The sequence below is a fragment of the Cervus elaphus genome, chromosome 13 (genome assembly GCF_910594005.1).
Source record: "Cervus elaphus chromosome 13, mCerEla1.1, whole genome shotgun sequence".
Taxonomy (NCBI): Eukaryota; Metazoa; Chordata; class Mammalia; order Artiodactyla; family Cervidae; genus Cervus; species Cervus elaphus.
This window is the reverse complement of record NC_057827.1, coordinates 23952931-23965553: the sequence shown is the minus strand read 5'-3', so window position 1 is coordinate 23965553 and position 12623 is coordinate 23952931. Positions and strand designations below refer to the sequence as shown.

Below are 12623 nucleotides of genomic sequence, written 5' to 3'. Positions count from 1 at the left end.
ATAGTATCCTTTGTTGTGCAAAAGCTTTTAAGTTTCATTAGGTCCCATTTGTTTATTTTTGCTTTTATTTCCAATATTCTGGGAGGTGGGTCATAGAGGATCCTGCTGTGATTTATGTCAGAGAGTGTTTTGCCTATGTTCTCCTCTAGGAGTTTTATAGTCTCTGGTCTTACATTTACATCTTTAATCCATTTTGAGTTTATTTTTGTGTGTGGTGTTAGAAAGTGTTCTAGTTTCATTCTTTTACAAGTGGTTGACCAGTTTTCCCAGCACCACTTGTTAAAGAGGTTGTCTTTTTTCCATTGTATATTCATCAGTAGACGAATGGATAAGGAAACTGTGGTACATATACACCATGGAATATTGCTCAGCCATTAAAAAGAATTCATTTGAATCAGTTCTAATGAGATGGATGAAACTGGAGCCCATTATACAGAGTGAAGTAAGCCAGAAAGATAAAGACCAATACAGTATACTAAGGCAAATATATGGAATTTAGAAAGATGGTAACGATAACCCTATATGCAAAACAGAAAAAGAAACACAGATGTACAGAACAGACTTTTGGACTCTGTGGGAGAAGGTGAGGGTGGGATGTTTAGAAAGAACAGCATCGAAATATGTATATTATCAAGGGTGAAACAGATCACCAGCCCAGGTTGGATGCATGAGACAAGTGCTCGGGCCTGGTGCACTGGGAAGACCCAGAGAGATCGGGTGGAGAGGGAGGTGGGAGAGGGGATCGGAATGGGGAATACATGTAAATCCATGGCTGATTCATGTCAATGTATGGCAAAAACCACTACAATATTGTAAAGTAACTAGCCTCCAACTAATAAAAATAAATGGAAAAAAAAAAAAAGATAGCAGCTAAAAAAAAAAAAGAAAACGGCGGTTCAGGGGAAGGAGAAACCATAAGAGGCTGGGGGGAGGGGGAGGGGCACGAGGCCAGGAGCAGGAACAGCTGGCGAGCGTCCTAGCCATACCTCCAAGTCTGCAGACTCAAAGCCAAGGATCAAGGCCTGACAACTCCAACTCGTGTGACTGATGGACTTGGGATCCTAGAGAGGGAGGCTGCCAACTAATGTGCAACTGTGGGTGACTTTCTGTGCTGATACCCAGGGTACTGTGTGCGCAGGGGGCTCTGTCCTCTAGCCTGTGACCTTCACCCTCTCCCTGTCCCTAGTGGGTCAGCCTTTCCCTTGGTTCTGGGATGCTGGCATGGGGCAAGGCCCCTGCCCCCCAGGTCAGCTCCAATCTGCTAGTTGGGCAGGTGAGTGATGCCAGCAGCCAGAAGTCCAGGTGACGTGGCCCAGGTCACACTGCAGGAACCTGGGGTCTTGAGTCTGTCCTCGTGGGACCCCTCCCAAGCTGCCACTTACCTGTGCCCTTTTTACAGGTGAAGGGCAGCTGGTAATTGCATGGGACATCGTTCCACTCGCCCTTCTCATGCCAGATCATCACCACGCAGTCCTCCCCAGTGGCAAAGAAGTTGTCAGGCTGGTTGGGGCGCCAGTTCTCAAATTGCTGTGGGTGGGATTGGGGAAGGGGTGAGCAGAGGGCAGGAGTGGGACAGCCTGCCTAACCCCTGCTTTCACTCCCTGTCCAGCCCCTTCCTGGCCATGGTGCAAAGACTGCCGGGAGTCTGGTGGTGCCATGGGACTCACAGGCCCTCCAAAGAACTTGATCACACCGCCAGGCTATGGTCATTGTCAGGAACTCAGAAGACCCCGGGTTCACAGTCCCTGTTAATGAGCTGATGCCAATCTCCTCTTCCATATGGGCCAGCGGGGATGGTCACCAGGCTGCCAGGCTTGGGCAGGACTTGGTGGTAGAGCTACTGTTCCTATGTTCAGACTCTGCCTTTCCAGGCTTCTCCCTCTAGCCTGACTGCAGACAAACGAGGCCCCTTTCCTCTGATGTAGCTGCTCCTCTTCCCCATGACCATAACAGAGCCATGACCCTATTCACATTTGCCTCTTCTAGGAAGTCTTCCCTGAGGTCCTTTGCTGATCTTCATTATTTACTATGTATACTATTCAACTGGCATCTATGTTGCTTTCTATCTGTCTGTCTACCTCCTTGTGTGGACTCTAGTGCTCTGTGGGCAAGAAACCTCTCTAAACCTTCCTTTTGGGGACTTCTCAGGTGGCTCAGTGGGTAAAGAATCTGCCTGCCAATGCAGGAGACATGGGTTCGATTCCTGGGTTGGGAAGACCTCCTAGAGGAGAGTATGGCAATCCATTCCAGCATTCTTGCCTAGAGAATCCCATGGACAGAGGAGTCTGGCAGGCTACAGTCCATAGGGCCACAAGGAGTCAGAGACAATTGAAGCAACTGAGCATGTATGCATGCATGCATACATACCCTCTTGGTGATCTGCCCTCATTCATTCATTGCCTTCCTCATCCCCACCCTTCCCTTCATGTTATTATTCAGGTGTCCAGCCTTGGGCTAGTCTCTAAAGGTGAGATGAACAAGACACAATCCCGACTTCAGGGCTCCTGGTCTAGCACCTGCTCAGTGAATGTTTGCATGTGATTTGAACGTGTCTGTCTCTGGGGTTCTTCCTTCATTCTCTCTGGGCCACCAACTATCCTGGGTGCCAGCAGAACTCACCAAGGTGTGTCCATCTGACCAGCGGAAGTCCCCTTCGATGGTCTTGTCATTCAGGCCGATCCACTGGTAGTCCTGGGCATTGTCTGGAGAAAGGATGTGGGTATTGGGCACCTGAAGGTATCTGGGAGAAACTTGAGTTCATCGAGACAGAGGGGACGGAGGGGTGCCAGGAGCTGGGTGGGTGCTTAGGAGCATGCCACCTGCCTCCGGGGTCCTGACAAGGGCCTTGATACGTGCATGTTTGCGTTGCACTTGGGCCCACCTCCCTGAGCTGACGTAGACTGATGACAGGGTTAGTCTGAGGCTGACTGACAGACTGTGGGCTGTCCTGGGTACAGTCAGAGCCGCTGGCCCCTCAGCCTGTGGAAATGCCCCCTTTCCCTCCCTCCCAAGTCCACTGACTGCCGGCCAGGGAGGCCCTTGGCTTGCGTGGCCATTCCCCTCTCGGGCCCCTCAGGCCCCACCACACTCACTGTTGACAAACTCCTGCTCCTCGGGGGTGACGATGCTGCTGAGGTGTGACTGCTGCTTCCGGCACTGGCTCTCGGCGTCCACCCAGGTTGCCCGGTCGGGGAAGTGGCGGTAACAGTGGCCCTGGAACTTGGTCCAGCCCTCCTCGCACAGCTTCTGGTCTGCAATACAGGGCAGGGGCTTGAGGAGAGGGCCAGGGGGCTGACTAGGGGTGGTGGATTCCTGTGTTCACCCTGCCTTCTGCGTCACACCCCGAACGGCAGGGAGAGGCCCCACTGGATGGAGGCTCAAGTGGGAAGCCAGGAGGCCTGGTCCCGCCCCTTATCCCCCAGAGGCCTCTGGGAAATGCCAGGGACCCGCTCTTTTTCTGATATCGCCTCCCATCCCCGAAGCTTTTCTCCTGTTGATGCCTGCTTGGCAGGACTGGCAGAACTCAGCAGGCCAGGTAAAAAGAGGTGGGAAGGTAGGAGGTATTGAGGCTTAAGGACAACTTAAGGAGACTCTGAGGGGCTTCAGGGAGAGAGGGGGCGGCGGGGGAGTGTGTGCAGGTGGCAGGAGCAGGCAGTGCTTGGGGCATAGAATGGAAGCTTGGGTGGGGACAGAGGAGGAGAACCAAGTCCACTTTGGTCCAAAGAAGACACAGACCTCTCAGTCTTTTGATCAGAGTTGGCTCTAGCAGAGCACACAATACTGGCTTGGGGTCCATGACCCAGAGACCCTGGTTCTTCATGTTATTTCTTGGTGGCGGATGAGAAGAGGGACTTCTCTCCCCCTAAATCTATATTGATAACAGGTTCTGAGTTCAGGAGAAAGCACTGAGTTGGAGCTCTTGGAACTGTCTAGAAGGACAGACAGAGGCAGGGGTGTGCTAGAGCTGGCGTGTGTCTTCCCAACTTGGCCTTTATTTTTATTTATTTATTGCTGCTCCGTGAGGCATGTGGGATCTTAGTTCCCTGACCAGGGATCGAACCCATGTCCCCTGCAGTAGAAGCAGGGAGTCTTAACCACTGGACCATTATGGAAGCCCCCCAACTCGGCCTTTAGTGGTATGACATTGGTAGCTGCCCTGGCCCTCGTGGGAGTGTTGAATCTTAGAAACTGGCAGGTGCTACACATCATCTTTGAGAGTCTCTACCAGCACAGCACTGGACAGAGGGAATTCCAAGACCCTCTCTTCTTTCTTCCCCTGGTGTCTCACAGGTGAAGGACTGTCCCTAGGGCCCTAGAGCTGAGTGTGGGGCCATGAACCCCTCAGGCTGTGTGGCAGCCTTCTGGTCGGGCAGTTCTAGGAAGAAAGGATCACTACTGCTTGGCAGGGTTGGAAGACAGACACAGAGAGACGAGTTCGTGGCCAGCGGTCTTTGAAGAGGGAGGCAGAGCAGCAGGAAGCGCTTAGGAGGAGGTGGCTGGTGCCCTTGCCACCAACACCTTCCCCCAAGGGGTTTGGAAAGAAAGGCAGAGAGGCCTCAGTGATAACTGAGCACCTGAGGAAGCCACAGACATCATCCCAGGGCTGACTTGTGGGGTCAATTGGGGCTTGAGGGCTGAGCTGGGCTGGCAAAGCTGGAGGGAATAGCTGAGCCGGGAGGAGCCAGGGTCCTGCAAAATGGAGGCTCTCAGGAAATAAGCAACAGACTCCAGGAGGCAACAGGAAATAAGCAACAGGAAGGCTACAAGAAGGCTCAGGGCTATAGGAAGGTTGGAAGCATCCGCTGGGGGTGGTGAGTGCTGGACTGGATGGGAGAAGACAGGCAGCCCTGCTCAGCTGGGTGCCCAGGCCCGGGGCCCAGTTCCGGGGCCCTGGCAGCACCCTCTCTTTGCTGCATCAGAAGCAGAGCCCTGTGCAGGCACCTCCTTGCCAGGCCTGGCACCCAGGAGCTGGGGTCCGCGTGGACATTCCAGACTCTTCTCCCTGTGGCAAATATTCTGGCATTACGGGGAGAAAATCCTTGTAACTCTCCACTCCCACCCCAGGCAAGACCCATTGCACCAACTTCTTGGAGCCTTGGGGTGAAGGTGGAGGATGGGAGGCTGCAGAGAAGGAGGGTCCAGGCCAAGCCTTTTTGTCCAGAATTTCCTCCACCAGCCTGAAACCTTCCAAAACTATCTTCACACACTGATTAGGAGTTTCAGCTGCTGTCTGAAAGCTTCTGGGATGTACAACTTGAGGGTTCATTGTAAATGGCTTTGGCCGCTGAACACTTCCAGTTCTGCGTGGATCATTGCTACTAGCAACAGCAAGCTTTCCTGAGATGGGGTGGCCCTGAGACCCAGGAGGATGAGGAGACTAGGAAACACCAAAGGCGAAAGAGCTTCAGGCATAGTCTGGCCTCAGGAAGTTCCTGGCCCACAGCTCCCCTTGGCAGGTCCTGGCCCGGATGCAGAAGCAGAGGGGTTGGCAAGAGGAAGCTCATCCAGTGAAGGGGGCACAGGTTTGATTCCTGGTCGGGAACTAAGATTCCACATGCCGCATGGTGTGGCCAAAAAAAAAAAAAAGCACGAAAATTGTTTAAGAAGGAACAGGAAGCTCAGCTCCTGTCTCACGCAACGAGGCTCTGTTCTCCCTGGCCAGCCTTTCGCCTTGCACAAGGAAGTGAGAAAGGAAGTGCAGACCGGAGTGGCATTGACATGGCAGCTGTCGTGGTGGCAACGATGACAAGGTGACACGGAGCAGTCCCTGTGCATGCGTGACCTGAGCATGCTGGTGACATGGGAGCTCTCAGACAGGCCGACCATAGCTCTTGCCAGAGTAGAAGTCAGCTTAGCCAGTGTGGTGCGGTGGCTCCCCGGGCCATGGAGTGGCCACTAAGGTCCCGTGGGCAATAAGGCAGGCAGACACAAGCCCATGGGCATGTTGGGAGGATCCATGGCCATCACCCAGAGCAAGGACCAATGACTCCCACCCATAGTTTCCTTCAAGACAAATGCATGGAATCGGCTCTGTCTTCTTAGTCTGATGCAGGCACCAACTTTGCTGGTGGCATCTGGCAGCCCTGGAGAAGGTTAGTATTTGAAAGTTTCCCCCAGAGCCCCACCTTCCAAAATGCAGATTGGCCCGGCTTGCCTGGCTCTTCTGCGGTCAGGTCAGCCAGTGAACCAGAGGAGGGTTTCCGCGGGGAACAGCAAGAGAAGGAGTGAGAGTGAGGGAGGCTGACTTCTCAGTTGTGACCCCAGAAGTGGCTGCCTGGATGGATCTTGGGTGGGGGGTCCAGCCAGGGCCTAGAACCTGTGGTTAGCAGGGAAGGGTGAGGGAGGAAGAGTGGGTGCAGCAGTTAGTAACATTAGCTGAAGCCGAGACGGCCGTACCAATCTCACACACGTCCCCTTGGTAGCTGGGAAGGCATAAGCATGTGAAAGAGTCGATGGCATCCACGCAGGTGGCTCCATTCAGACAAGGGCTTGAGAGGCACTCGTCAATGTCTGCAAGAAACCAAGGGCCACCATTAGGACTCCTGCCCGCAACTCCAGCTTCTCAATTGCATTGCAGCTTCTTTATGGGTGGCCAGCCCTGCGGTTCTCCACAGCCCTGGATTTCCTAAGAACTGTTGCTGCTGCTGCTGCTGCCACCATCTTGGAGCACTGAGCCAAAGATCCAGCAAGGGTTTTCTCGCATGTGTGTGATTCTTGACTGGCAAGCTTGGGGCACTGGAGCCAGGTTTCCCAGCGGGTGAAGAGATCTGGGGCTTCTGAAGGCAAAGGCCTATTGTGAGAATGAGCTTGGAGTTCCCCCAGGTGTCTTCTCTTGTGAATATTTCAAGTGGCCTTGGGGTCTGAATTGGCTCTCAACATGGCAGTGAGCAAGGACGCTGGAATTCAAATACTGGAAGCTTAGTAAGAGCTCTTTCTTTCCCTAACTTCTTCTGTCATTTTGAACCAAGGAAAGAGGACAAGGTCATGCAGTACTAGAACAAACAAGCTAGAAGTGGTTTGCAGAGCACAGGTTCATGAGAAAATGGCAGTGTGGAATATTCACACGAGATTTTTTTTTTGGTTGCAGAACCTTCTTTGTCTTCAGTAAATAAAAGTCTAGAGTATCTTATAAAGATGAAGGCAACTTTGTTATCTTGGGGGGATGGAACAGAAATTCAGCCTAATATCTCCTCATGTAATCTTCTCTTTCAGCCAAAGGCCTCAGAACAGGGACATCTCCAGTGAATCATGATTTCTAGGAGGGTTGCATCCTGGCCAGTGGGAGACCAGTGTTGGGAGCTGGCGAGGCACTTAGTAAGTGGCCACCCACCAGCACCAGCCTGGGATACGGGCAGGTCTCCATCAGCCTCGTTCCCCAGAAGACTCTTCTCTCCTTCTGTTCTTCTGGTCCAAGATGTACTTTGTGATCCATCTTTGTGGAACTTATACTGAGAAGTCATTGGCCTTTGCCTCAAATTTTCATCCATTAGCCAAGATGAGAACTGAAACTCCTAATATAGTCTTTCTGTATCTTTCAGAGAAGCCAGAGACCTAGAAGATCCTTCTACTCTTTTCGTATTCGTTCTTCAAAGGCACCTGCTGGGTTCCTTCCTCTGAGAACATGACAAAAGGTATTGGAAGCTCCTCTTTCCAGGGGATTCATACAATTCTGGAATGAATAGATTCCACTGTCTTATAAGTCAGCATGATGTGTACAGCTATGTTCATACAAACTTCAGGACCTGATGTGTCGATGGGTGGTCTCCACGTAGGCACCTTCCTAAATATGTTCCAGGACTTAGTTCTTACTTCTTAAGAACAGACTAGACCGTTGAGTCAATCCTCTGAGAAGATAAAAGAACTTTCTTCTGGATCCTCTTCATTAGTGTGACACTGATGTTATCTAGACCTTAGCTGGTTTTGTGCCATGAGAGGCCCTGAGAATCTCAAGTCCTCAGGGAGGTCTCTCTTCCCACGAAGATCTTGATTTCATTTCAGGGAGTTGTGCACCATGGGCTAGAAACCAACAGTTCCAAGTTTGAAACTGTTCCAAGCAAAACCAAAATGCATGGAGGAACGGGCTGAAATCCCAGCATGCACTTGGATTCCCAGCATGCACCAGGATTCTCAGCAGCAGCAGTAGCAGCAATAGGTCAGGCCGGTGGGCTGGGCAGAAGCTGGGGGAGGCTCTTTTGCTTCTACTGTTGTCTTTTGGTCCATTAGCGTCATTATGGGAGATGGGAAGCACTGGGCAAGGGGGTATTAAGCAAATGTAGGCGCTAAAGCAGTTGTACAGAGCAGGGGCGGGAGGGGCACTTGGGAAGAAGAGCTAGACATCAACCCTGGGGCCTCTGGCCAACCCACGGGGGAGAGGGTGGGAGGACAGAGGCCCAAGGGACGTCAGGCCCGGTGGTCTCCAGTGGCCCCAGAGGCTTATTTTACATCACTTGCCCCCCTCAGGTGGCCTGAGCCCCGGGACAGTGCATTTTCCTTTGTTATGTTTGGCCAGGGCACAGAATCTGAGAAGACTGCAGGGACTGAAACTCAAGGAACTAGTTTCCTGGGCTCAGAAGCTGTTTCATACAGCGTCCAAGATTCACAGATAAAGAGGGAAGGCAGGGCCGTAATCCTGAAGACCTGAGAGCCTGTGAGTGGCACTGGAGCAACTTAGGCCGTCAGCAGGATGGAGAGGGTGGGACATCCTGGGTGGGGTCTTCTCTTTGGTCACTCAGGCCTGCTGTGCCTCTTCTCTTCCTCTGATTAGGAGAGCCATTCTGGCCCTGATTCGCCCCACCTCTTTCAGTGAAGGCAGTTAGAACATTGCTTGTCTTCTGGAACCATGAGAACAGTTGGGCTGGGCCCTGCTGTACTTTGGGGACACCAGACAAGGTGACAGCAGATGGAGAATGGGAAGGGCTTTGGGCAGACTATGTGAAGGAAGAGAGGAAAGAGAGGGAGCCATTATCTCCCAAGAATCTTCTCTGAGCCAGACACCATATCTCACAACCTCTTATCCTCCAAGTGTTCCTCTAGCATGGATGTCATTGTGTCGTATTATAGGTAAGAAAATAAATGAAGTGACCTGCCCATGCTGGTAAGAAGGGGAGACAGATTGGAGGAGATGGAGGAGAGAATTAGACCATGAGGATGAAAGTCAGGCCTCTGTTATACGTGGAGGGAGAGAGACACTGGATCTCAGCATCTCATTACCATTTTGTGCCTCCCCAGCCAAGGGCTCACAGGTCATCACTGAGTAGGGACTCTGAGTCTGCTTTCCACTACTCTAACCAAAAGGGATTTTTTGTTCCTGAACAAGGTTTTCTAGTGATGTCGCTAGCTAAGAACCCCTGGTAAAGGTGATAGGAATAAAGATACTTGCAAATAATCACCTTGGTCTCTGAATTGGAGAACTCAGGCCTCTACCCTGAATAGATCTTGTCCAGCTGTTGCCTGGGTCAAAACTCAAGACATCCAAATTAGCATTTATTTTGTTTACAGAAAAAGTTGAGTGAAGTGACAGCAGGTGCTTTTACTCAAGTGATATCCAACCAAAGGGGTTGCCACTCATAAACACCATGGTATGAGTGCTACCCCTCAAGTTGTTCAGTGTGCAACCTGTGTGGCTATATGTGATGACCCTGGACATGACTTTACTGAACAAGGATGGTCGGGGGGAAATCCCCTCAAGAAGCACATAGGCAATTTCTTAGCTCAACAGATGCTCCACACCCTGCAAAGACCTAGGATCAATCAGGATGAACAGAATTGAACATATATACTTGCTTTCCGGCATATCACAATGGATAGTAGGACTATGTGTGTGTGCTCAGTCGTGTCTGACTCTTTGCCACCCCCTGGATTGTAGCCTGCTAGGCTCCTCTGTCCAGAGAATGCTCTAGGAGAGAATACTGGGGCGGGCTGCCATTTCCTACTCCAGGAGAAGAGCTATAACAGCATATTTATCAGTTCCAATTAGCTTTAAAAACAAACATGATTAAAGTTATAGTTATTTATACTGTCAAGTCTTTTATATTTTAAAGGTTGATCTTGGATGCAACTTTAGTATCCCTCTTCTTAAATTCAACTAGTTGCCTGTTAAAATCTGCCTGTGGACTTCTTGGTTATGTCAAGTTAAGATGTAATTTGTATTTTCACTTGTAACCCTGTATTTTTACTTGCTTTGAAAGCATTTCCCCCAACCCCCAGGGATAAGGTTTCACTGGAATTCAAACATCACCCCACTGGGGAAAGAGACAGTGTCGGATCATAGACCAGAATCTCAAATCCACAAAGTGAAAAATATCAATAAAACAGAAAAGAGTCTGATTAAAATTTAAGTTCATGCCCTTCTAACCATGGAGTTTAGAGAAATCCAGGCAATGCCAGTGATTGCTGGGAAATTGAATGTGAGATCTGCTTTATTAAACTTAGCTGTTCATTAGAATCATTGTGATAGTTAATTTTTAGATTAAAAAAAAAACTACCAACACTACCAGAGTCCCTTTCCAGACCAAGTGAATCAGAATGGCTCAGGGTAGGGCCCAGGTATGGCACTTTTAAAAAGCATTCCAGCATTTCCCTGGTGGTACAGTAGATAAGAATCCACCTGCCAGTGCAGGGGATGTGGGTTCGATCCCTGGTCTGGGAAGATACCACATGCCACAGGGCAACTAAGCTGGTGTGCCACAACTACTAAACCCACGTACTGTAACTACTGAGGCCTGTGCGCCTAAAGCCCATGCTCTACAACAAGAGAAGCCACTGCAATGAGAAGCCCAAGCACTCGAGAGTAGCCCCCACTTGCCACAACTTAAGAAAGTCCACGCACAGCAACAAAGACCCAGGGTAACCAAAAAAAATAAATACATAAAAATAATAAAGTATCCCAGGTGATTCTAAGGAGCTGCCAGGATTGAAACCTCAGGATCAGAAATCTAATTCCTACAGGAAAGACTGTGTTAACAATGGAAGTCAGGAGAGTGCTTCTGCTTTTTAAGTCGATAGGAATAGGATAGTCTTACTTTTTTTTTGGCCACATCTCGTGGCCTGTGGGACCTTAGTTCCCCCACCAAGGATCAAACCTGCCCTCCTGCAGTGGAAGCGAAGAGTCTTATCCACTGGACTGCCAGGGAACTCTCCAGTTCAGCACTTAACTGCCAAAGAAACTGTAGTAGTAGAAGTGCTCACTGCTAGTCTTGTCTGACTCTTCGAGATCTCATGGACTGTAGCCCTCCTGGCTCCTCTGTCCATGGGATTTACCAGATAAGAATACTGGAGCGGGTGCCATCTCCAGTATGACAATACTGGTTGCCATCTCCTACTCCAGGGGATATTCCCAACCCAAGGATTGAACCTTCGTCTCTTGTGTCTCCTGCATTAGCAGGCAGGCTTTTTACCACTGTGCCACCTGGGAAGCCTTGCTAAAGAATCTGAGTATTCATTAAGCATTTATTTTGCTGTAAAGAGTACAGATTAATAGTTTATCAAGAACTTGTTTACGGAACGCTGGCTAAACAAGATGACACAGATCTATAAGGCCTTTTAACAACCTGTGGTTCCCGGTTCTATAGCCACATGATAGGTGGGTGATCTATGGATGCTGGACACCATCTGTAGTCCTTTTGGAAGCACCAAGTCTTGAGTTAAATTGAACAGGAGTGACTTGGGACCCCAGGGGTATTGTGGTGGGCATTGAGATGCCAGATTTTGCATGTGGATGACTCACTACTCACTCTTTACAGATGACAAAGCTTTTCGTAATCAGTGGCATGAGAGACAGAAAAGGGAACCTGTAAGATGTACATGGATGATCTTAATCCTCACAGCAGTGTTTCCCAGCTCTGCCTGCACACTGGAGTCACCTGGGAGATTAAAAAACCCCAGTGCCAAGGCCACAGGGGTGGGGCCGAGGCACCAGGTCTTAAAGCAGAGAACCACCATCTCTGACACTGTTTACAAATGAGGTAGCGAGGGCTCGTCTGTGTCTAGTTGAACCACTGCGATACTACAGCCACTCTTCATTCTGGTTCCCCGGAAATTTAGCTTCTAGCTTTTTAAGGCCAACAACTGGTGCTATGTTCAAGAGGTTTCTTATTCAGCTGGATGTATTAAGCAGTGAAGACCTCAATTCTTTTTTTTTTAAATCACAAATTCATTTCCTGGATATTAGCACACAAATGTTTTCGATACAAAAAGTGTTAGAAATTGTTAGTCGCTCAGTCGTGTCCAATTCTTTGTGACCCTATGGACTCTAGCCCGCCAGGCTCCTCTGCCCAAAAAATTCTCCAAGCAAGAATGCTGGAGTAGGTAGTCATTTTCTTCTCTAGGGGATCTTCTTGACCCAGGGGTTGAACCTGGGTCTCCTGCATTGCAGGCATATTCTGTACCGTCTTTGCCACCAGGAAATTATATCCTGGAAAAAGAACCAGTAATGTGCTATTAAAATAATGCCTATCAATATAACTCAAACTAAATGGCCAATTGATTAGGTAATTATTGAATAGATCTAACTCAATTGTTAATTGAAATAATAAAAGTGTTTCCTGAACTGGTCATTGTAATCATCTTTTAACCCAGTTGGTTAGTTAAGTCGCTCAGTCTGTCTGACTCTTTGAGACCCCATG

The 12623-nt window shown here is 49.8% G+C and overlaps 1 protein-coding gene across 14 annotated transcripts in view; it reads right to left on the bottom strand.

Annotated features, from left to right (window-relative positions):
• ACAN (aggrecan) overlaps nt 1–12623 on the bottom strand; it is a 69636-nt gene that overhangs the window by 2471 nt on the left and 54542 nt on the right. For 13 of the 14 annotated variants that reach the window (XM_043921254.1, XM_043921267.1, XM_043921257.1 and 10 more), the window contains 4 exons: nt 6397–6510; nt 3093–3251; nt 2620–2702; nt 1383–1527 (listed from right to left, as the gene is read on the bottom strand). In XM_043921254.1, the coding sequence (XP_043777189.1) occupies nt 1383–1527; nt 2620–2702; nt 3093–3251; nt 6397–6510 (501 nt within the window). The remainder of the gene's footprint in view (nt 1–1382; nt 1528–2619; nt 2703–3092; nt 3252–6396; nt 6511–12623) is intronic. The other variant, XM_043921260.1, reaches the window with a different exon arrangement.